Source organism: Protopterus annectens, chromosome 1.part2 (assembly GCF_019279795.1).
Source record: "Protopterus annectens isolate FY-2018-M chromosome 1.part2, PAN1.0, whole genome shotgun sequence".
NCBI lineage: Eukaryota > Metazoa > Chordata > Ceratodontiformes > Protopteridae > Protopterus > Protopterus annectens.
The window spans coordinates 773130144-773155306 of record NC_056727.1 but is presented as its reverse complement, the minus strand read 5'-3'; the positions used below and the strand labels follow the sequence as shown (position 1 = coordinate 773155306).

General features: G+C 37.8%; 1 protein-coding gene across 1 annotated transcript in view; it reads left to right on the top strand.

The window, feature by feature from the left end:
- LOC122792414 (xanthine dehydrogenase/oxidase-like) overlaps positions 1-25163 on the top strand; it is a 1368088-nt gene that overhangs the window by 959870 nt on the left and 383055 nt on the right. Inside the window, exons 21-23 of the mRNA XM_044060203.1 lie at positions 8773-8901; positions 15618-15692; positions 24169-24221. Coding sequence (XP_043916138.1) covers positions 8773-8901; positions 15618-15692; positions 24169-24221 — 257 coding nt within the window. The remainder of the gene's footprint in view (positions 1-8772; positions 8902-15617; positions 15693-24168; positions 24222-25163) is intronic.

Genomic DNA, 25163 nt, shown 5'->3' with positions numbered 1-25163 from the left:
GAAATCTTGCAAAAATGATCTTTGTTGGTGGCTAGACTCCACTCGTGATGTTAGGTCGACTCTTTATACTTCCCCAGCCATTAGCCACAGTGACCACAGATGCTTCCCAGATGGGGGGGTATTATGTAGGAAATCAGTCCAAGGCACTTGGCAGGAACACAAGGCCCATTTGCATGTCAATGTCCTAGAGATGATAGTAATGCTTTTGGCATTGCAAGCATTCCAGGACTCTCTTCCACTGGGAACTATTGCAATACAAACAACATGTCAGTTGTATGGTACATAAACAAACAAGGAGGAACCAGATCTTACCCCTTTTGTCGAGAGGCCATGAGAGTATGGCACTGAGCAATCTCCTCCCAATGCTTTCTGATAGCAATGCACATCCCATGGAAATCCAATGTGATTGCAGACAGACTCAGCAGAGCATTTCTGATGTCTCACAAATGGTCCCTAAAACAGGAAGTGGCGGAAAAAAATGTTTGCAAATGGGGCCAGTCTTGCTGCAACCTTTTTGCCATGTCCATAAACACCAAATGCAGCAGCTACTTTGCCCTGATCCCCCCTCTAGGGGAGTCAACAAGGGATGCACTTGTCCACAATTGGCCCTCAGGTCTCATGTATGCCTTTCCTCCGTTTCCATTGATATCCAAAGTTCATCAGAAAGCCAATTACTTGGGAAGGAACCTGATACTCATCTCCCCATACTGGCCTCATCAGATCTGGTTCCCCTTCCTGTGGCCTCATCTCCAGGAGGAGCCTTGGATCCTGGACCCAGTTCCAGACCTCCTGATTCATTCATCAGGGATGCTCCACCCCTTCCTTCAAACCCTCAAACTGACAGTTTGTCTGCTCTAATTCCAACCATAGCCAGGCTCCCTAACCTTTTTCCTGCAGTAAAACATCCTGATTTCATCTCATAAGGCTTCAATGAGAAAGATATATAGAAGCAAATGGAAAAGATTTTCCTTATGGGCTTTAAATAATCACATTGATCCTTTTTCTGCTCTGGTAGCTTCCATTCTAAAATTCTTAGCAAAATTATTTAATGAAGGCACAGCTGCAGCTACTATTCGAGTTCAGTTAGCAGCAGTATCTACTTTCCATTTAGGTGAATCAGGCCTCAATGTCAAGTCCCAGAGACTATGCAAAGCCTTTCTTAAAGGCACCTTTTTATTAAGACCACCTATTAAAGCCCCTCCAGCACCATGGGACTTGAATTTTGTCTTATCCTGTTTAATTTTTACCCCATTTGAGCCAGCATCCTCCTGCGATCTCAAATTTTTGACTTGGAAAACTATTCTTTTGATAGCTATTACTTCTGCTAGAAGGGTGTCAGAGCTGCAAGTCTTGTCAGTAAAGCCCTCTACATGCTTTTCCACAGAGATAGAGTATCCTTACAAATTAACCCTTCCTTTTTACCCAAAGTATGCTCAGAATCAAATTTGAACCAGACCATAGAGTTAACAGTATTTTCCCTAACTATGAGAATAAGGCGGAATACATGTTATACCAACTGGATGTACATAGACAATTACACTTCTACTTACACAGGACAAAAGACTTCAGAAAATCTGACCAACTATTTGTATCCTTTTCAGATTCCAAGAAAGGTGCTCCAGTTTCTAAAATGACACTTTCAAAATGGCTCTCAGACTGTATAATCTTCATTTAGAAATCTCAAAACAAGGATCTTTCCCATAAAGTAAAAGGTCATTCTAAAAGTGGTATTGCAACCTCTTCTGCCTTTCAGGCTACACTACCCATTGATACCATTTGTGCTGCAGCAACATGGGTAAGGCCACATACCTTTATCACTCATTACAAAGTCAATTTGGCCTCCAGGAACAGGGCCTCCTTTGGTTCCACAGTTCTGAAGAGTATTCTCGCTTGAGCCAAACAAGAAAGATAGTGCTAGGGATGCTGTCCCAACTTTAGTAAGAATGAAGATGAGATATAAAGAAGTTATGTACTCACCATAATGTTCCATGTGTGTTGTTCATCTCGCCTTCATTCTTACATCCTTCTCTCCTTTCTCCCAGCCTTCTGCTCCTGGAAGACCGAGTTGATTCAATTGGCTGTTAATGTTCTCTGACCTTTCTGATTGCTCCATAAGGTATCCAGTGACTCTTCTTTAGTATTCTCTTTGTATCTGCAAACAAGATCTGGGAAGCTCTCCTAGTGCATGATGGGATAGGGTTTTAGCCATGAGCTAGTGGAAGACCTTGATCTTGTGTATAGGCCAAGTGGTTCCTAACCCAACCTTAGTAAGAATGAAGGTGAGATGGACACCACACATAGAACATTATGGAGAGTACGTAACATCCTTATTTGCAAGGAGCAAGCTCCTCAATATCTATCATTGCAGGAGATCTATCCCTACATCCCAGGACTATAACTGTACTATACTATAATACCAACAAAGACAAAGACAGAAGGATAATCTGAATAAAGTCTGGACCCAGCAAGAACTTCATTCCAACTTATAAAACTGTTCCAGACACCACATTGAAGTTCTTTTATTTTAAATTGTGAGCAAATGACTTGCAAACGAACAAGTGCTTTTCCATACACTTCCTCAGGCTTGCCTTGAGCATTATCTTTATTAATTCTCTTGGCAAGTGCCATTTTCTTTTCAGTTTTGCTAGCCATTCCCATTACCTGTTCTTCAATGCTTTCAAGCTTCTATTATCCTATTATTTTCTGCTGTGCACAGAATCAGACTGTAAAAACATTTATTTCCTGGCTTGCAACACTTTCGGGCTATGATCACATTTCTACTCACTGTTTTGTAAAACTTTTAGGATGTGCTATCTTGATGTATAAATCTTTTCTTAACACTGGTTCTGCTGTTACAGGACAGCAGGCTGTAATATTTTAGTGTAATGGACCAGTGTACTTTCATTGTTCACTGTGATAGCCAGTCCTTCCATATATTTTTAAAAAGAGGAACGTTTCTCGTTATCATTATATAATATCCCAAGGAAGAAATCATAGTAACTAGTAGAATATTCCTAAAATTAGTTTGTATATCAACACTACCCCATCTGAACTTTGTAAGTGACTTTTTAATGCCTCACTTCCATTTATCAATAGTGCTAAGCAAGCAATAGTGCCTGACAGGATGGACATTATCAGAGAAATAACAGAAAGTTGAGAAGTGCTCTGAGGCCTGCCACTACCCTTTGAAGGTCCTTTATTTCCCTCGTAATGTCCAACCTGGAGGGCATTCTTATACTTCAGTAATATGCTATCTATTAAACTGTTTAATGCATTACTGTGTTGAATGCATTTATTTATATTTTTGATGTAAAATAGTTCCTCTGCCTAATGATTCAAACTTGCAAAGAAGTTGAGAAGAAAGCATTCAGGATCTTGCTTTCTTGGTGTCTCTCACTCACTCCCTCACTTGCTCTCTCTCTCATTTCTTGCACACACACACACACACACACACACACACACACACACACACACACACACACACACACACACACACACACACACGTATGCATGCACATTTCTTTTTTCTTTTGTTTACTTGTTACAGTTACTAAACACCAAAGGAACATTTAGCAAACATAAAATAAAGGGTGCCATTTGCTTTTTTTGTGTCTGAGCTTCATTGTACATTAGTATGCTGCAGTGAAGTGACAAACTTATTGTTTAGCAGGTGATATCTGTTCATTAATACCCTGTTGGGTTATTAGTGTTTGTTTCACCCATTATTTAAGATATTTTATATGCATAAAGTGCCATCTTATCCTGTATCTAAAACTCCCATTGCTATTTTCCTGTTTAGTTTATATTCAAATTTGTATCTTTGCCACACCTTTAGGGGGTGAGAGGGGGGTAAAGTCAGCACTGAACCTATCTGCCAGGATGTTGGCAATATCAGTTGGGTCTGTATATTTAGTGCCATTGTGCTGTAACTCAGAGCAGATCTGAGTGTTGCCATTGAGATTCTTGAAATAGCTATAGAATGCTTTGTGGTTGTCTTTAGAATCAGTGGCAATTTTGTTTTCATAACTAGCTTTGGAGGATTTTATCAGGGATCGTAGCTTCTTACTGAGGCTGACCAGGGAGCTCCTCCACTCGTGTAATTTTACTCTATTTTGCAAGAGTTTTGTCCTTCTGTTGCACAGTTTGTTTATGGCAGGGGACCACCAGATTGGCTTCCTTTTTTTGGAGGATAGCGTCTTGGTTCTGTTTGGGATAGCATGAGCCATGCACTCATGTAAGTGCTTATAAAGTGCAATTGTGTAGGATTCAGTAGTTGTAACTGTATTGTCCATCTGCATGGGGGTCATGAAGTTCACCACTTCTGTCTTAAGAAGCATGAAGTTTGCTTTGGAGAAATTTTTTACCATGGTTTTCTTAATGGGGGGGGGGGGGTTGGAGGCAGGATGTGGATATCTAGGGTAATTAGCTTATGGTCGGATCAGACCAATGAGGCATTGACTTCAGGTGTGGAACACCGGTCACTCATATTGGTAATGACTAGATCTAGGATATTGCTGCCCCTGGTGGGGGTTTGGATACGTTGATCCAGGGCATTGGAGTTTATGAATTCCAGAAAGCGTTGAGCGAAGGAGTTGGTACGAGTAGTTTTCCCAGTTAATGGTGGGGTAATTGAAATCGCCCATTATTAGGGTGTTTGGTTGAACCCTAATATTTTCCAGTACATCAAGAAAAGAGGAGTGGGAATACTGGGGCATGGTGGGTGATCTGTAGCAAGCTACAATTTGGATTGCAGTTTTGCCCAGAGTTAGTTGCACTTGGATAACCTCGGCTGCATTATGCTGAGCAACTAGCCTGGAGGTGTGGATATGATTAATGAATATGGACACACCTCCGCCTTTGGTGTTCCGGTCCAGTTTACATGGCCAAAATATTTATCACATTGCTGTTCAAAAGAAGCTAGTGTACAGCCTATATAGGGCTATAAACTTTTGTTTTAGATAAAACTTCAGGAAATGTTTCTTTTTGCTTGTCTGAAATTAAGTATTGTAGGTTCCAATCAATCAAAGTCTTGAAACAAAGAATGACAGTATTACAAACTTGGAGAGAATATACTTTTACCACTTTTATTGTTCCAGAGTCCCATATGTTTCTTCTACTCCATTGATATGACTGATATTTTCCATTAGTATGGCTTCCAATATTTCATAATCATTCATTCCTTTGAAAATCGGTTGGTATGTCTGTTTGCCAAAGCCCTCCTGATTCACCTTAAGATTATCTTGGGATATACAAGTCTGCTCTTTTTGAATTAGTATTAATTGTTACTCTAAGAAAAAATAGCCCTTCTGCTCTTCTGGTGATATATAGTCAAACATTTTCTTAATTTCTTGTGCTGATTCACTCAAAATATTAACATCTTCCTGCCCTTTAAGACAATTACCATTCAACATGTCTTTCAGATATTTTACAGCATTCTTAATTTTCATCCATTAAAACAGATAATACTCTTTATGGAAAATGCTTTTAAGAAAAAAAACCTTACTCATTAAACTATGTTTGCATCAATTATTTTTTAAAGCAATAATATCTTCCTCATTGTAATTAATCAGAATAAACAAGTATTCCCTAATTGAGTGTTGATTTATATCATTTTATTATTTTAATAAATGCTGTGTTTCTCTTTTTTTCTACTGGTGCTTTAACCACTCTTAAGCTTTTAGGTATTAATTCTATTTTCATACATTGCTGAAAATATGTATTTCCCCATTGAAGAGCCAACATTTTAACATTTTTTTTCAAATGTCTTAACAAATTCATGTATATCTACACAATTATTATTAGTACCTGTATCTTCTTGTTTCCAACTGCTGAACAGTATAGAGAAGACTTGAAAAAAGGAAGCTACATTTTTTGTATCTCCATAGTTAACTTCAAGAGTGTTTACCAGTACCGTGGGTACTACTTAAAACCCAGCTGCATAGGAAGTTGTAACCATTTTAATCCTTATCACACCTGCATAACTTAATTCTCTGTTTTCGATCAACATACCATTTCCAATATCCATATCCATATCCATACCAGAACCTCCAGTAGCTCACAAAAGCATACACTGAAAATTGAGACAAAGGCAACTGTGAATGAAATTCTTCTGTGACTGGGCCCATATCAACAAACAACAATCACTGAGTAATGGTAAATATTAGCTAAGATGCAAACCACTTCTTCATAAAGTTAGTTAATGAAAATAGTAAAGACAGTGAAATGAGTGACCAAATGCTTATTCACAATTAAAATTTACAAGTTAGTGCACTAATTTCTTGAAATTAAATTGAATATTTTCAGGCAACTGATTAAAATCAAAGTATCATTAAATAAACATCATTATCACATGGTGCAAAACTTGTCATTCATTGGAGATCTTGCTGTAGCGCAAATCATAGTTTCTTGAAATAAAATGTTCATAAATCATATGATTCTAAATTGCGCAGATCACTGGTTATAAGCTTTCATTCTCTTACATTCTAGTAATCATGAAACAAAACATTAGTGCTTTATCTCACTATATAATTAGAAAACCACAATGAATTGTGCTAAGAAAATGTATAGAATTAAGTCTTCAATATTTCAGTGGTCTAGATTTTAAAATAAAATTAATATTCAGACTTCCATTCAACCCTGGGTATTGTCTTCCTAACACCATATTTAGACATCTGCTCTTACTATCATTATACACTTTGTCAAGTATGTGTAGATCTAGCTTGTTGAAGCTGCTGCAGACCTTGGATGATGTAAGAAAATGGTACTGGAAAAAGTTGGAGGATTTTATTTTCTCCTCAACTTAGAGTTGTGAGGGGGTTGCAGACTGGGTAGCTGCACCAAGCACTGCAATGCCTAGCTAAGGCTCTGGCAAAAACATGCATGTGAGATGCATATGTATCCACATTATATCACACTACAAAAGAAGAATCCAAAACTGGTATGCGGTAATTAGCTCTGTGCATAAAGACATGATATTACGTGCCACATGGTTATGAGTCATAGTCTATACCCACCCCTCCTAAACTTCCTCTGCATCCATCTTGCAATCAAACTTCAGATCTCAAAAGCTCTATCTTTTACCTACTGTTCTTCTCTTGCTTTGTCTCCTCCAATTTCTCCATAAAAACTCTCTGTCTCTTAACTCCTCAAAAATCTAATTAACCTTTCAGTCTTGTTATTTTTATATTGTTTTAAATTGTATAATAACTGTGTTATTCTGTGTACAAATGTGTAGAATCTCAGTTACTGTTATCACAACAATTTTCCTGTATTAATAATTGTATTAACCACCAATAAACATTTTTTATGTATGTACTTGGAGTTTTTCTCCCCTGGCCGCCATTGAAAAAGGGCTCACTATAGCCCAATGGACTTTCCAGGTTAACAAACTACAAATAAATAAATAAACAAAAATCTCACAACTTTGTTTTCCAGGTTTTTGCATAGTCTCATATAACTTACCTACCCGTATAGTTTCATAGCTGGCACTATTAATTCAGAAGATTCTGCCAGAGCCTAAATTAGCTATGATACATTTTTTTAGAAAAGAAACAATGTAATCCTAGCTAGAAAGCATTTAATGTTCATACCTCTCTATTATTTAGGCCGTTAGTCAGCAAGTGATGTCATATAGCCAGAGTATGAAGGAGAACTGTCTAAAGAGTAATGTCATACTGTCATTGTAAATGGCTTCATGTTACAATAAGCCTGCTCAAGACCCCTCATTTTACTGCTTCTTCAGATCATAAAGTCAGGTAAATGAAAATTTTCATAGCCTTCATACATCTTATTAAACAACGGCACTTAAGAGAAAATGCTGCTGAGATTATCTGATATCACTAGATATGAAAAATACACAAATAACTGAGCAGTGATAAACATAAGATCGTAGAGTATCACATTCCAAAATGCAGATGGGATTTTTTTTTCTGAGAACACAAAATTATTTGACTTTTATAAAGAATATTTACAAACATATTAATTTCCATAATTTTCTGCAAGATATGTAGAGAAATGTATATAGGGAGAGATTTGTCACACAGTACCTACCCCTTCTCTGGAACAAATACTGTCTCCAAATTAAGCAGTGTGACACACAGTATGCCTTAAAAAAATTGCTGGACAGTTAGATTGGTATGACTGGCCTGGCACACCTTGAAAAGAGATGTGAGGCCTAAGGATGGGTATTAGCAAGGCAAAAATGGTCATGTGGCTTAGTTGCCTTGTGTCGGGTCTATATTAGAATCTCGAAGTCTGACAATATTGAATCTGATATTGTTAACATGAGATTAATGAAAGAGCAGAACATCAAATGTTTAAATGGAAATCTCTGTAAGGGGAGATTTCTGTTTACTTTAATGTAGTGCAGTCTCGGAGCTGGTAGATCTAAGTAGCGGGGGTTGTGGGCGAGGCACAGCCCCCCACGTGGGGGGTGCAGGGGGCTTGCCCCCTGCTTTAACCCATCAGGGAAAGTTTTTCTTGTTTAATTTTTTTTTTCTATTTTCAAAGTTATTGAACTTAGATCATATGGTGTCGACCATATGGTATTCAATGTTCCATAACTTCGAGATTCTAATGTAGACCCCTTGTGTCTCCTATGATCGTATGTTACATAAGTATGAAAGTGTCTTCTTTACATCATCTACTGTACAAGCTGCACAATATTTATTTTTTCCTACAGGTAGTACACATTACAAATCATTTAACTTTTTAGTAGTTTAAAACAATTGCTGCAGCCTGTTTGTTACATTGATGTTCGTTACACTTTTGTAGGTTGCAAGCCGGGTATTGCAGATTCCCACTGAGAAGATTTTTGTCAGTGAGACCAGCACGACTACTGTCCCCAATGCATCTCCTACTGCTGCTTCCTCCGGCTCAGATCTGAACGGCATGGCAGTTTATGTAAGTGATTATTAATTAGAGTATAAGGAATGACAATGCCACAATTAAAACTGTTTCACCATGACTGAACTGCTGTGCTGCAGCCAGATGGCCATGCTGAAGGCAAATTATGACAGACTGACTGGGTAGTTGAAGAGACTCCTTAGTAACATATAAAATGCCTTGTTAGCAGAGAAGGGTTCTATTTTACCATTTTGTGGTCTAGTTGACTACATGCAGTGCTTCTGTAATTGTTAATAATATTTAACAGCAGATAATATTTAAAGCCTGTTTTGACAATTCTTAGAAATCAGAATCATTAAAATAAGTAACACAATATCCTGGGATTGTTCAGACTAAAATTAAACTCATGCTACTTTTATAAGAGCTTGGTTTACAGGCAATCTCCTTTCATCTGTTCACAGATTCCATCTGGTGCTGAAGCACTTACTATGATTTCATCCTGCCTTTTCCACATTATGCCATGAAAGCTATATTAATGATGATTCCATTGCAAAGTATGTTTACATTCATTGAAATGATGGAGCATTAACTTAGAAAAGATGTGATATGGATGTGGCATGGGGTGGTTTGCCAATAGGTCAATTGCAGTTACTATATATATGTACTGCGGATCCACCAATAAGTGCCACACGTCCTTGAAATGTAGCCGATTTATTGTACACAAGATAAAGAACACCAACTTGTTACAATGTAGAAACGACAAAGAAACATATAATGAAAATACTGATCAAGATTAAATACAAACATATTGTTCTATTATATATATATATATATATATATATATATATATATATATATATATATTTTTACAACTATTTTTACATCTTACAAAACATTTTTGTTGCATTTTTGCAAAGTGTATTTCTCATATATACTGTTTATTAGTATTGGAAATTCTATATGTTTGTATATCAATTAACATATTGTGACAGTATATATTAGTTGACGATATTTAAGCAGACTATATACATCTTGCACTTTATTTGTTAGTATCCAAGTAAGTCAGGATACTGATTGTAGTTTTAGCAATGTTATGTATTACAATGGATTCAAATACACGAAATGTTTTGTGGTTGCAAAATAGCGCAAGTGAAAGATAAGTGCTATTGTTACTTTAGGAAGCTTAGTTTTTCTTGGCGCCAAAAAAGGTTTTTAAACTATTTTTAACTCAGTTTATGTATTTGGCGACCAGTTCTGATGAAGGCCGGCTGTACGGGTGAAAACGCTTAACTGTTTTACTGTTTTTTCTTGATCAGTATTTTCATTATATGTTTCTTTCTCATTTCTACATTGTAACAAGTTGGCGTTCCTTATCTTGTGTACAACAAATCGGCAACATTTCAAGGACGTTTGGCACTTATTGGTGGATCTGCAGTACATATATATAGTAACTGTTTTTCTGCTTTTTTGACTATTCAATTGCAGTTATTGTGGTATAAAGCTTAGTGTTTCTAATTGCTGAAAAAATGCATAATTCTTTCTATAGATAAAACAAAATACTTCAGTTTTGTTTAATGCAGATAACAACTGTAATACTAGTACACAGATGAATTTATTAATAATATATGAAATCTCGCTCAAACACCATTTCTGTTCATATAACTTAACATGGACTATTACTAAGCATTAAGCATTGATTGAACTGTTGAGTCTAAGTGATTGTTGCAGCCGTTTCCTTTTATCTTGTTAATGTGAGAGATTTATTCCTTAAGGTAAGTATAATCCTTTATCACCATATTTTTTATTTTTCTCTCCATTTAGGTTTATTGCTCTTATTCCTCCCCTTAGTGTATATATCAAAAACATCAGACAACTAATTTTTCTACTTCTTCAGTAGTATTAATGCTTGGGCCTTAAGCTCTCGCTCTTCCTCTTGACACACTTGTGGTATGTCTTCATTACCACTGATGGGATTTTCCATTACTTTTTTCCTGCTTTCTTTACTATTTAGCTATTTTGGTAATTTCTAATAACTTTAAGGATGTCAGAAAAACCTACAAGTTTCAAAAAGTGCTCCACTTGTGGGCATAAGATTCCAAATTCTGATAGCCATTCACTGTGTGCATACTATTTGGGTCCAGAGCATCTTGATATTTCTTGTGACATTTGGGCTAGTTTCAATAATAGGGCCTTGGTTGAAAGAAAGAATAAGCTAATATTGAAAGATCTACTACTGTCTTCTGCTTCTTTGGACTCTGGAGCACTCTCTTCCTCTAAGAAATCTTTGTGGGATACAATAGAGAGACCTTAGGAATCGAAGCATTCCTTCAACCGCCATCCTCCCTTAACTGTTTTGACTTGGCTTTGCCTAAAAAGATATCTAAATTGCTGGCTCAAACTACCTCCAAGAGGTCAACTCCATCAAAATTAAAAACTTTGCATCCATCTCAATGTCCAGATCTGACTAGATCTAAATTGAAGTTACCAAGTTTTTTTTCCAGAACTTGTGTCTTCAAGGCTTCATTCTCCCTTCCTGCAAGGCATGTCTTGAAGTGCTTCCCTTCCAGCATCGACTTCATCTTCCCTCAGGTCATTCAGGAGCGTATCAGGAGTGGATGTGGACAGGGTGATGTGGAAATTTCTGAGGACCCAGATTCAGTAGGGTGTTTTATCAGCTCCATTTCTCATTGGACCCATGAGCCTTTACACCACTCAACCCCAGGCTGTAGTTCCTACTCCAAGCCATCCAGTGGCTTTGGAATTTTCATACCCAAGATTTCTGAACATGTCTGTTTTGGATCCGAAGACTTGCCTTTCTTCGACTGCAACACTTTCTCTGACTCAGACGAGTCTGACCTTATTGGATCCAGAAGGATCTCAGGGCCATAGCATCAGCACTGGATCTGGTGGGTTTGGATCATCTCCGATGGCTTTGGAGCTGTCCCTTCCTTTTGGAGCTTGGGCTCTAGACAGCTCAGCATTGACTTCTGCCTCAAGAGTGGAGCCTGAGGGGGAGTGGATTTAACCCTCAGAGGCTTCTTTGGATCTGGTGGAACTGAGACTAACATCCTCCTTGGTATCAACTTTCAAGGTACTGGAGACAGCTTTCTCATATTTGTTGGAAAAGAGACCCTTACCCCCTCAGGTCCACCCTACACTCAACTGTCTATTGTGGAAGTTGGGTCTTTTCATCCAGCTTCATTGGGATAGCCAGTCAAGTTAAGCCTCGAGACTGTCCTCATTCAAGACACTGCTGATACTTCCAAGTCCTCTATGGAACCTGCAATCGAAGATCCCCCTCAGAAGCAGATGTGCAAGAGGAGGCATCTACACTGTCCACAAGAATAATTTACCTAAGACATTGACTTCAGAAAAGGGACATTTCCCCCACATCACTCCTTGAGGATGTTTCATTCAGACAGATTCTCAAATGTCTGAAACAGAAAAGAGATTGGTCTTCTGACCCCTGTTCCCAAGAGGAGTCGGTGTTCCTCGAGGCTTTCAGGACCATCTCAGCTACAACTTGTGTAGTCCCTCTGGCAGATGAGATGGTAGATTTCATCTCCTACCATGACTGGAAGGATCTGGATGTCACAGAGCCCATCCCTAAATGTGGAGACAAGTACCTTGTTGAACTGAAAGGACTCATTGGAGCAAGGGTCCCTTGTGGATGCTATGATGGTTGCAGCAGCCACTAAGAAAGAGCTAGTGCAATAGACTTCTTATGTCCATCCCTCCTAATAAGGAATTTGGGGCACTGGAAAGGTATAAGAAGCAACCTTTGCCCTCAGGTCTCTAAATTATGTGGTACATGTTATGGCATTTCAGAGGGAATTGATAGAACAGATCTCCATATCCTGCCAGGGTCCATTTCTGCAGAGGATAAGAAAACAGTTTCTTCACAGCTGGCCACCCTCCAGTCCTTATCCATTGCTTCCATGAGACTGATATCTAATGCTTCAAAGAGCATGGCTAGAACATGGCATTCAAGCTTAACCATTAGAAGGCATGCCTGTATGTGCCTCTGTGATTTTGCAAAGCCCTTCAAGTCTTTATTCTTTAATGCCCCTTTTGATTGGTTCACTTTATTTGGTCCTAAAGTGAAAGAGACTTTCTCCAGGTGTGAGCAAGATGGGAAGACCCTTTCTGCCTAGGGAATATATTTTTCTACTCCTCAAAGGACCTACGTCTGAAACCAGAGCAGGGACAAAAAATTGTTGTTTAGAAAGTTTCAGGGTTCTTCCCAAGACTCCTGTTGAGAAAGATCCTCTCACAGCATAGGGAACTCCAGTAGAATATACTGACCTCATGGCAGAGGTGGCTTACAAAATCAGAGCTTCAGAGTTTCATTCTCTGATAGGCCTTTCAGTATCCCTGAAAGGTTATCAGACTGCTACACTCTGGAGGCAGTAGGGGAAGGGTGTCCATCTCTGTACCCATAAGCCTGGATTGCCATTACCAAAGATTCATGGGGTTAAAATGTCTTATCTAGAGGATATTATACACCATTTTCTCTTTTTCCCCCAAAATGCAATAGAAAATGTCCTGACATTCCACTCAGTCTGAGGAAATGTTTCAGCTACAGAAATAAATTAAAAAAAAAAAAACAATTCTGAAAAAAAAGAGTCAGACACCTGGTCCCACCAGACCAGCAAGGGTCCAGAGTTAATTAAAGGTTATTTTTGGTGCCAAAAAAGACCTGGGACCTCATATCAATTTTGAATCTCAGCAATTTAAATTAGTTTGTGAAACAGTTGAAGTTCTAGCTGGTCACTGTTCAGTTCATCCTGCCTCTTTTAAGGAAGGATGATTGGATGTGCTCTATAGATCTTCAGGATGTGTACTATCATATCAAGATACACAGGTGCTCCAGGAGATATGTATGCTTTTGGCTGGAAGCCAGTCACTACCAGTTCATAGCTCTGCCCTTTGGTCTCACAACAGGTGCCCTGGGTGTTCACTAAGTGTATGGCAATGGTTACAGCTCACCTGAGACTGCAGGGATTCTGTGTGTTTCCATATTTGGATCACTGGCTCCTGTCTGCTTCCACCAAACCTCTACTAATTCAAGCCAGGGATTGCTTGCACCATATATGTTCCCAGCTGGGCATTCGCATAAACACAAACTCTGGAGTTCTTAGTAGCCCTTCTAAACACAAAATCAGAAGTGGCAAGCCTACCTCAAACAAAACTGGAGACCTTAAGAAAACATGCATTACACATCCGTACTCTTTATTCACATCCAGCCAGATTAGTCCTGCAGCTGTTGAGCTCCCTGGCAGTCTCCATTGTTCTAGTTCCTTTGACTCATTTTCACATGAGAATACTACAGTGAACTCTAGCGGTATAGTGGTCAATAAGACATCAGCTAATGTCCACTCCCATTCACATCACACATATTTGCAGATGATGCATAACATGATGGATTCATGCAGAGTAAGTTTCTCACAGCTGCCCCTTTATACTTCCTTCCACAAAAGCCACAGTGACTAGGGATGCTTCCCAGTTGGGGTGAGGGGGCATTAATTGAGAAGGACAGTCCAAGGCATGTGGTCTAAGATGGAGGCCAGTCTTCACATCAATGTCCTAGAAATAAAAGCAGTCCTATATATGCATTGCAGGTGTTTCAAGATGTTCTCCCTCTAGGATTGTTACAGTTCAGATGGGCAGCATGTCAGTAGTCTGGTACATCAACAGGCAAGGAGAACCAGATCTTACACACTTTGCAGAAAGGCAGTGAGTGTGTGGCAATGGATGATCTCTTCTGACCACTTTCGCTTGGCAATGCATATTCTGGGGAAAACCAACATGCTAACATTCATACTGAGCAGGTCCATTTTATTCCCTCATGAGTGGTCTCTCAAACAATCAGTGGCAGACATGATCTCTCGCTGGTGGGTTCAACCATGCTGCAACCTTTTTGTCTCTCCTCTCATATCAAGTGGAGCAGTTACTTTGCCTTGATCCCCCTGGAGGTAGATTAGGTTCATAGGTAGGTACTAGGCTATCGGGCATTTATAAGCCTAGCCAGAATGTGTTGGCTTTTGCCACCCCCTTAGATTAGTTCCCTGTGCCTGTGTCCAGCAGAGCCATTGAAGTGATCCCCAGGGATAAACTTTCTGTTTCCCATCCACTCATCAAGGTTTCTCTTGAAGAGTGTTAGTGAGGAGCTCTGCCTAATGTAGAGTGTAATCTTGTTCCATAGCATGGGAATCTACCCCTCCAGCATGTCCTATTTATTGTTGTGGTGAGGTTTAGATCCCTAGAGCACGTGGCTTGAGGGGATTCTTATTAGTATAAATTATGACAGAGAATTTATGAGTTTTCATTTTCAAAGATGAAGTATTTCTCTGCATTTTTTACTGATTCACCTTTAATGGATTTTAACATGTGACTATTGCCTTTATGTATTTAAAGCAGGATGTGAGGTAAAGGGGCTATCTGAGGAAGATTTATTAATTGAAATAAGTCAAAAGTGCTTATCTTTATTGTTTTTGAGTGGGATTAAACTTTTTATGCGAAATACACTGCCTTTGTGAGCTTCTGTGTCTTGGATCCAGCAGATTTGTGGAATCGTTTTGGTCTGCACCCTTCAACAGTATGTTCTGCATATACACATAATATAGATATGGTCTACAGATACACAAAATACATGCATTTAGAGATGAATTAATGTCTAGCTGACTGAGACTTTTGCAAGATGCAAACTGATGTATTAGGATGCAGCAGAAATACTCAACAATGTTATTTTGTTCCTTGTTTTTTTGTTTCAGAATGCCTGCCAAATTTTGTCACAGAGGCTAGAGCCTTTCAAGCAGGTTAACCCCAAGGGAACATGGGAAGACTGGGTAAGACATCAAAGAGAAAAATAAACTTAATTATTGTCCTGCATGTGCTCAAACATCACAGTCTGGTGATTGTGTTGTCATGTTACTCTGGCTCTTTTCCTTAATACTGTCAGAATTGCTGCAGTTTCCTGGATGTACACTGCCATGCTTGATTGCATGTTTCCTGTCAGGTATCCTTCTTATTAATTCTGTAATGGTCAGACAGGCAGTGCAATAATTTCAGCATTCACAGTTGTATACTGTTCATTGCAAGAACTGAATTGATGTATACTGAACTAGTGTCGGGAGTGACTGACTACTATCTATCAAATTGCAATCAACTACCACTGTCACATAAAACCCATGTACCTAACAAGTACTTAGACTCTGTTGCTAAACAGTATGATAATGCCATTAAATGCCACAGTGCAGTAAACAGAATAGTTCCAGCTTGGCACACCACAGGAATCATAAGAAGTTCCACACTACCGAATCTTGTATTAACCCCCAGCCAGATCCCATCCTAAACCATATCTCCCTTCTTGATGAGGGCTAAACCAGTCATGCCCAGGGTGAATTTATGAATACCCATCCAATTTTCTAAGTTCTATTTGAAGGAAGATATTGTATCATACTGTTTTATCTGCATGGGGAGGTTATTGCAGAAGTGAGGGAGGAGCTTAGAAATGGATCTTTCTCTCCACTTTGTTTTATGGTTCTGCTGAAGCAGATTTAGATTTGTTTTGGTATTTGTGAGAATGTTTCATTAATTAAGATACACAAGATTCTGGACTACTGAGTCCCCAATTGCTCAGAAAGCAAAGCATAAGTTTCCTCTGAGGAACCTATAAGGCTAAGACAAGAGGCACAGTGCTTCTAATCTTTTCTGATAGCTTACATATTTTAAACATATAATCCTCTTTGTTAGGAATTTCTGAGGTATTTCTGACTGTTTGATATGTCTGGTGAGGTACATCTCACAGGAGATATTGTATTCTATAATTGGTCTAATTAGTGCTGAATATGAGGAGCAATAGTCTTTTTTGATATGGATGACAATCCCTCCGTGATAAGCTGTGCCAAGTAGAAGAATTTGCTGACAATTGGTACTTCATGACGGTATAAGAAAATGCAATTATCAACCCAGAATCACAAGTTTCTAACTACATTTTCATTTAGAAGTGGGGTATTGTCAGCTCTATATGCTGGGGATGATTTGTCTGCCTAATGAGAAAACTGTGCATTATTTTAGCATTTAATTTAAGCCCATTTTCAATATACCAGGCATTTATAAGTGTAAGTGCTTGCTGGAAGTATGTTTGTAAGACAGTGGATTTGAGAATGACGCACTGTATGCAGTCATCTGCAGACTTAGTTAGCCACATGTCTTGGTTTTTAGTCTATGGATCAGAGAAGTAAATACCAAACAAAAGCTGTCCCAGCACTAAGCTCTGTGGGACGCCACTGGTCATCTTCAAGTTCTCTGATGCTGGCCCTGGTACCACTACTTGATGGGTTCTGTCTTTTATCCAATTTGCTCTCCATCTTATCACATAGAGATCTATTTGTAACACATTTAGTTTAAAAATTATGCTAGCACTGGGAATGGAGCCAAATGCTTTGGCCAGATCAAGGTAAGCTATGAATACAGTGTGACCACTGTGCACAGCTTTGATTACCTTCTCAAAGAGATTAACCAGGTTCATTAGACAGGCTCTACCTTTACAAAATCAAATTGCTATAGATCTAGCCTGATGATATTTTTAATACTGACACTAATCAAGTCTGTTATAATGTGTTCCATGACCTTAAAAATAAGACTTAAGAGGGTGCTGGGGCTACTTATTTATTTATTTGACATTTGTTTACCACGGTGGTCTGATTGGGTCTACAGAACCCATTTTCAGCAGAGGCCCGGGGAGAAAAACTCCACATACAGTACAATAAAATACAGTAAAATCCAATACAATACAAATCACAATAGAAATAAAAAGTCTTTTGGCTTTCTCCCCATTAGGAAAGAGTGCACATTGGATCACTGCTCTGCTTATAATTGGCAGTGGATTTTTACTGTGTCAAGTTGCCAGACAAGTGCCCAACCTTCAGAAAATGGACACACACATGCACCTACCTGCATGTCTTTTTAAAGTTCAGTCGATCACGGGGAGGACGTGCAGACTCTGCACAGAAGCTGTTCCAGTTGAGACTCAAACCGGAGAGCCTCTTGTTGTGAGGCAACAACACTAACTGTTGCACCACCACGGTCGACACACAAATCGCATTAGAAATACTATGCAAAAATAAATTGAAAGAACAAACTGTTAGAAGATGTATCAATATATACTACACATGTAGATGATTCTATAGAGTTAAAACATTATATAGACAATAATAGTCACTCTCGCCATACATGATGTAGTGTCCAAAACATAGTATGTAGGTAGTGCAATGTGTGACATTGACTGCTATAGTACATGAAAAAAAATAGAATGTTAGTTTCAATTAGGAAAATAATAACCAGAAAGTTAATGATGCAGAAAGATAGTGACAGAGTTAAAAAGAATAGAAGCAATACAGCCTGAGCAGTAGCTTAAGGATATGGCATAGAAACAGAAAAGGAGTTAGAAGAGCCTTACGATCTTGCAGACTGTAAAGGACTGAAATGTGACAGAAGAGGAGGATGAGGCTAGTGTGGTAGAATAGGAAGAGCTGAGCATCAGGCAGTCTTTATGCAGGAGCAGAGCCATGTCTTTTTGAGATGATTTTTTTTTTTAAAGAGGCTTTGAAATGGTTTAGGCCAGGCAGCTAGAGGTAGTGAATTCTAAAGTATAGAGACAGAGCATGAATACAGATAGTGACCAGGTTTTCTTGTGAGTTTTGAGATAACTAAGAGACTTTTGTCTTTTGATTGTAGGGATCAATTTTGTGTGTAAGGTGTGACTAGATTGGCTAGTGCAGGGCATGCAGTAGGCTTGAAAATAAGGTTTTGCAAGGTGGATAGCTGAATAAAGGCAAGTTGGTTGTGGAGTTCAAGCCAGTTTAATTCTAGGAGTGGTTTACAGTGGTGTGTGTGATATTTAGAACTTGTGACAAACTTTGCAACTTTGTTATAGCACTGTTCTGTCTTGCCTATGGTAGAATTTTGTAAGTTAGTTAGGATAGGGACATCATAAAGAAGGGAAGGAAGTAAAAAATGTTTTTGCAAGGGTAGTTTTGGTTGCTGCAGTAAATAAATGTTTGGTTCTATATAAGAGTCCCAGTTTTTGATGAGTTTTCTTTATATTTTGCTGTATATGGGGGTTGAATGAAAGTTTATTGTCAATGATAACTCCTAGAAGTTTGGTTTCCTGTACTATTTCTATGACAGTGTTGTCAGATGCAAGGATGTTAAAATGATCAGTGACATGGGAGGTGTTCTTGGGGTGAAAGTGTACTAGTTTTGTCTTCTTTGGATTAAGAAAGAGTTGAGCATTTCTTAACTGGGATTCGACTGCAGTAAAGGATGGTTTAGTTTTTGAAAGTAGTTCTGGTAGTGATTGAGCAGTGCAGATTATGGTGGAATCATCAGCGTATTGAATGAGGGTCCTAAGGTGAGAGGCAGTGTAAAGGTTGTTTGCAAAAATGTTGAAGAGTAGTCCTAGGATGGAGACTTGAGGGACTCTAGTAGGGTTGTGGAGAAAGGGTGAGAGTTCATTGGACCATTTCACTGCTTGTTTACAATCCTTGAGGTAGCTCTGAAACCATTTTACTGTGTTAAATACTATAGCCTCCAGGGTAGGTAGTAAGGCCACCTTCATGGAGTGGCATCATCACTGCTGTACACTGCACTTCTGGGACTGAGTGTGTAGCTGGGTTAAACAGCTTATGTAGTGACTGACTCTTATATCGCTGCTAATGCTTTCAGACTCCTATCAGTGTAAATTGGCATAAACAATTTAATAAAGTTTGCTGTGCATAGCTTCCTTATTAGACTATCCTAGGACTATAAAATGAAAACAAATAAAGCTTAGCTATGATCCTCACCCTGAACTAAGCAAGACTTTTCATTTTTATTGGGCAACCTGGAAAGAAATGTTGAACTGTATAGTCCTTCTTAGATTAGCACTTAAGACAGTGTTATAGCTCAGTGGTTAAAAAGCCTGACTCACAGTTCCCAAGTGTGAGGTTCATTACCAACTTCTTCTTAGTAACTGTGCAGAGTTAGCACATTCATCTGATGCCAGTGTGGGTTTTCTTAGGCTAGCTCATTAAAGGCAATATGATATTTGCCTGATTACTCTGACTGGTCATATACATTGCATTTATCCATATCCTTGGTCATTACTCAAATTGATCTGTGAAGGATCATTTCACTTCTGAATGTCTATCTAGATTTATGACTCACATCCCAGCTCTTATAGTGACCCCATGAACAGCTGTTGCCATCCTCTTATCCACTTAGCAAATAAATCTATATGTATATACTTTTGAGTAACAGTTTGATAGTCCATAGTCTAAAATGAATACTGTCAAACACGATTCATCTTTGGTTTGATGCTTTCACCATTTAAATTCAATTTAGTGTTAGAAGAATTATTTGTGAAGTCATCTAACAGCCTTAGTTCATGACTGAGCTTCAATTGTAATAGAACTAACTACCAGGCACCCTTCAGTGATTGCTGGCTCTCCATGGGAACATTTGCAGTAACAGTGGGAGTCATTCTTTCCATGCTAATGGATATCAGACTCCTGATTGGTCCAATTAGCAGAAAATCATGAAGCACGGAAGTGGAAGTTAAGGTAATAGATTATACAGTAAAATGAAATAAGTGGTCCTAATCTCTTTGCCCATTACTGATTATGTGTTATTTACAGGAATTTTGAGCTGAATCTTAAAGAAATAAATCTGTAAACATCAATTGGTTGTGACTGACTTTATAAGAGGATGGTGTGTGATACAAAGTAAAGGTTTTCTTTCATTGAAGTAGACTTTTATGTGTCCGAAACTGTCATTGCCAATGTATTGGAATGCATGCCTTATGAAACTAATGCCTGTTAATGTATTACCCCAATACATGCACCAGAGATTTCCTTAGTAAATATTGCTGTGTTTGTGTGTAGAAAGGGATGGGCATTTGATCATTCATCTTAATAAGAGTGAACTGGCCTGAATTCTGTCACCAACTACTACTTCCTCAATTACATATCACATGCTCCATTCTTTATATTCCCTCTTCCCGCCCATATCTCTCCAACCTAGTATCTTACTACACTCACATCCGACACCTTTGCACAACCGACAAACACCTTCTTGACATTTACAAACCTAACAAGAATATTGGAAAGTCCCTTTACATGTACAAAGTAACTCATTTGTGGAACACACTCTTTCTCAAAATAGGAAACATTTCCCAAAAACACCAGTTTAAAAGAGAACTAAAACACTATCTATAGAAAACTTGGCCCTGCCCATGCCAAGCCACCCCCCTTGACAAACATTTTGTTTACTCCTCTACTACTCTAAATTATCACCTCTTTTTTGTCTTTTTTCTCTCTCGTATTGTTGACACTCTTGTATTAAACACAAGAAAGTCATTCAAATGCTGAAGCACTTATGTTATCTACTGAGAGTACCTCTTATACATTTTATACTTTTGTAATGGCATTTTCATTGTATTATAGTGTACTGTGCTGTGAACTGAATCTTTTATCTTAATTTTATGTGCCTTTACATTAGACCACTATGTATTTGTTTTATCTTTTACATGACTTTAAGTTGTCTGGAGCTTTTCTTCTTGGGTCTCCACTAAATATGGACCTTTGGCTCAGTTGGACTAATGTGATTAACAAATGTCAAATGTCAAAATATTAAAACTGCAATGATTAAATTATGTTTCAAGCATCCATACACAAAATGTTATGAAATTCTCCATTTTTATCTTAGTAATACAACTATTAAACAATCAGTTGCAGCACAGTGCATACTACTTCCATACTTAGTGGGTCTTTCCCTCCTTTCCAAAGAAATCATTCTTTCTGTTCTTTCATTTGCGATTTTTTTTCTAGGAGAGTTACACAGTAAAGTGACCACTTGCATGTGAAATGGAGATGTCCAGGTTGCATTTTCCATCCCTCCCAAGTTAGTTCTCTGATCCAAGCTATTTTGCAGTTTGGGTAATAAAAAAACAAAACAGTCATTGTACCAACACACACAGATTTGGGGAAGTAGGCACTTTTATGCCTTTATTTTGTCAGAAAGAAGAGTTTGTATAACTCAAGATATTTAAGGTTTCACTCTGTTAGCAATCACTGAAGGAAAATGTAGTCTAGTAGTCACAAAGGTACAGTTCACAGACCCAAACAACTGTATATCAAAATACACAGATGAACCAAAATGCAGCAGAATTAAGTGTTTTAATGATAAAATCTTATAAAGGCAACAATTGCCTGCAATTTAATAATACTCCGTTAAAAAACTGTTAAAAAATACAAAAGAGAAGCACTTTCGTTTGCAGTATATAACATTCAAACTTCATCTGAGATCAAGAATATATGAACATCTTTATGTCATAAAAACAGCAAAAATGTTAATGCTTTATATAAGTACATTTCACAATATACAGATCACACCTTTCAGTTTATAATATTGGAGAAGGTGCATACTGATTTAAAAGGGTGGGATGTGGCAAACTGTTTTAGAACAAAAATAATTATTTTGGCAAATTTACCTGAATGCTACTATGTATCCAGGTTTAAATGATGTAATGTCTATAGCAAGCATTTTAAAGTTGCATACCACTTACAGTAAAAGATGATTTTCAAGGTGTTTTGCATGATTAAACTGTTTATAATTTTAAAGGCAAGTTCTCTTTAAGAGTGTAGTCATGTGACAGAGCTTATAAAAGCACATTCACATGGGAATTTTAAAATGGATCTGAAGAAGTTTGAATGTTATATACTGCAAATGAAAGCACTCATCTTTTGTATTTTTTAACAGTTTTTTTAATGGAATATTATTAAATTGTAGGCAGTTGTTAGCTTTATAAGGTTTTATCATTAAAACATTGAATTCTGCTGCAATTTGGTTCGTTTGTGTATTTGGTAATCTAGTAGTCCCATGTGTGGCTCAGCATCATGTTTTGTCAGTCGACTGTAGCATCCAGTCATCATTGTAAACGCTACTTATTTTATCTAAAATGACCATACTCAGACATAATATTACAGTGTCCCCATGTGGCTATTCAGTCTTTATTCTTTTGTAATTTGTGATTTATTCTGCAGTTAGCACTTCATTTTAAAGCAAAAATGCATGTGGGCTCTGGGTAGCAACCACAGATGTAATTTCATCTAATGGACATACTGGGACTATAAGCAGTAAGCCTGCCTTCCTCATTTCTCCAAAACATGGTTAAGGATAGGAAATATCTCCAAGAGGCAAGCAGAAACAAAAATGTACAGAACCATTTTTTGCAAGCAATTTCTCAAAACAAAGGCGCAAATGTACTTATTCTTGAAAAAAAAAAACACATTTCCAGGAAATCAAAAAGCTTCCCCTTTGGCTATTTTCTAATGTAAAGATATTTTCTCTCTTTGACATCAGTGTCATCCAATGGCAGGCTACTTGCATAATGATTGTTCCAAACATTTTTCCAGACTGACAAAAACATAGAACAATAGTTCATCATCCAGTAGTCAGAGCATGTTCGAACTCTTTGCATCCTATATAGAGGATTATGAGTGTGTCTCCATTTGTAGCCAGCTTATTATGTGTTTGAGACATGGATGCCAAGAAATTCAGTCTTGGTGCTCATGTTGAGAACACATAATAACAGGTTATGATCAGAGACCCAATCATAACTCTTTGTAGTGCATGGAGCATTATCTGCTCAGTGTAGTACTAGCTACAGGAAAAAAAGGAACAAGTGTTTTACTGGTTTTGAAAGAAAATCAGGGACACAGTACCGGCACAGACAGCAGGCAGAAACAAATATGTTTTTAATTCTATCTCTGTTGTTTGCTGGTCAGAATGGGCAGATTTAACTACCTAGTGTGATGCTCTATCTTAAGGTGTGAAGCAGGTGTGCTTAACAGTAGTTAAAATCAGGTTGCACACTTTAGAAGTGCTTAAGTGATTTGTCTTTTTCCAGATTTCAGAATATAGTCATCACACTCCTTGCACTACATATATATTATTTATGATGTGGTATTAAAATAATTTCTGTAAGCCCTTAAGGAATTCACCTATAACTATTACTCTGTCAGTAGAGGCTTGTTATATATGATGCCCCCACCCCCTACATTTGCAGGCTGTATGTTTTGACTTCTGTCACCTCCTTTTCTTTACTTGAGTCATCAAGTCAGTTCACTATCAAAAATTTTAGAATAATTTCTGAAGACATGCACTTGCGCAAATGGATCTTAATGTACCAATCAGATGAGAAATCATTTTTCAATTAGATTTTGAACCTCTATACTCTGTGATTACATTGTAATTATTATTATTTTTTTAATTTTACAGATTGCAGCTGCATATTTTGAAAGAGTTAGTCTTTCAGCTACTGGATTTTACAAGTAAGTCATTTCAGCCTTCTGGCATGTATTTTTATTATTATTCTGACACTTCCTTTTTACTGCTTTCATCTGTCAGTTAGCCATAAGGAAGATGAACATTTCCAAATAAACAGTTTAGAAAGGACAAGTGCCCCTGGTCAAAGCTGTTAAAGGATGTGACTGGCACTGTGAAAGATAGCCCTCCAAGTCAGTGGTGCGATTGTGTAAGTGGCAATAATTATTTATGCAGCCATAATTAACATCATAGCAGCTTGAAGTGTACAATCACACTTAAAAGATGCATTGCTACACCTATACATTATATTTAAGGTGGAGCGTATTTTAATAGAAAGCTTCCTAAACTTTTGATTAAAGCAAACCAACATAATTTTTCTTAAGCCTGTAGTCTAAGGATATACTCACATGCTAGCCTTAGGTGAATTCACCAAGTGTTAAAGTGAATTTCTGTGATAACATCAATACAACTTAAATTTTATGGAGGATTTATTTAAAAAATCCGGTGAATATATTTAGGCAGGCGCATATGTGAATGTTTTGCCATTCTAGGTACACCACGCATTGTGGTGTAAAAGGTAAGTGAACTACTATAACTGAAGACTTTAAATACTTTAAAAGACTGAAAGACTGCTTACAAGGTTTGTATATTAGTAACTGTAACCACAAATTTGTATAGCTTGTTACTACAGCTCGCACTAAACACAGGAAAGAGAAAACATGTAAAGGACTCCACAGGGGCATTGACAGGGCATCAGTTGACCAAGTTACAATTCAGGTATTCGCTACACCTTGTATAGCACGTAGGGTTGGTTAAGTCTTCCCTGCATGCCACCAGTCCATTTATTTACTGTATTATTTGGCCCCGTTGACAGTAAGAGTTTTCTTCTATCATGTTGAAAAAGACTTTGATTACTTTCTCGCTTTAGAAGCCATTGTAGAATCTGA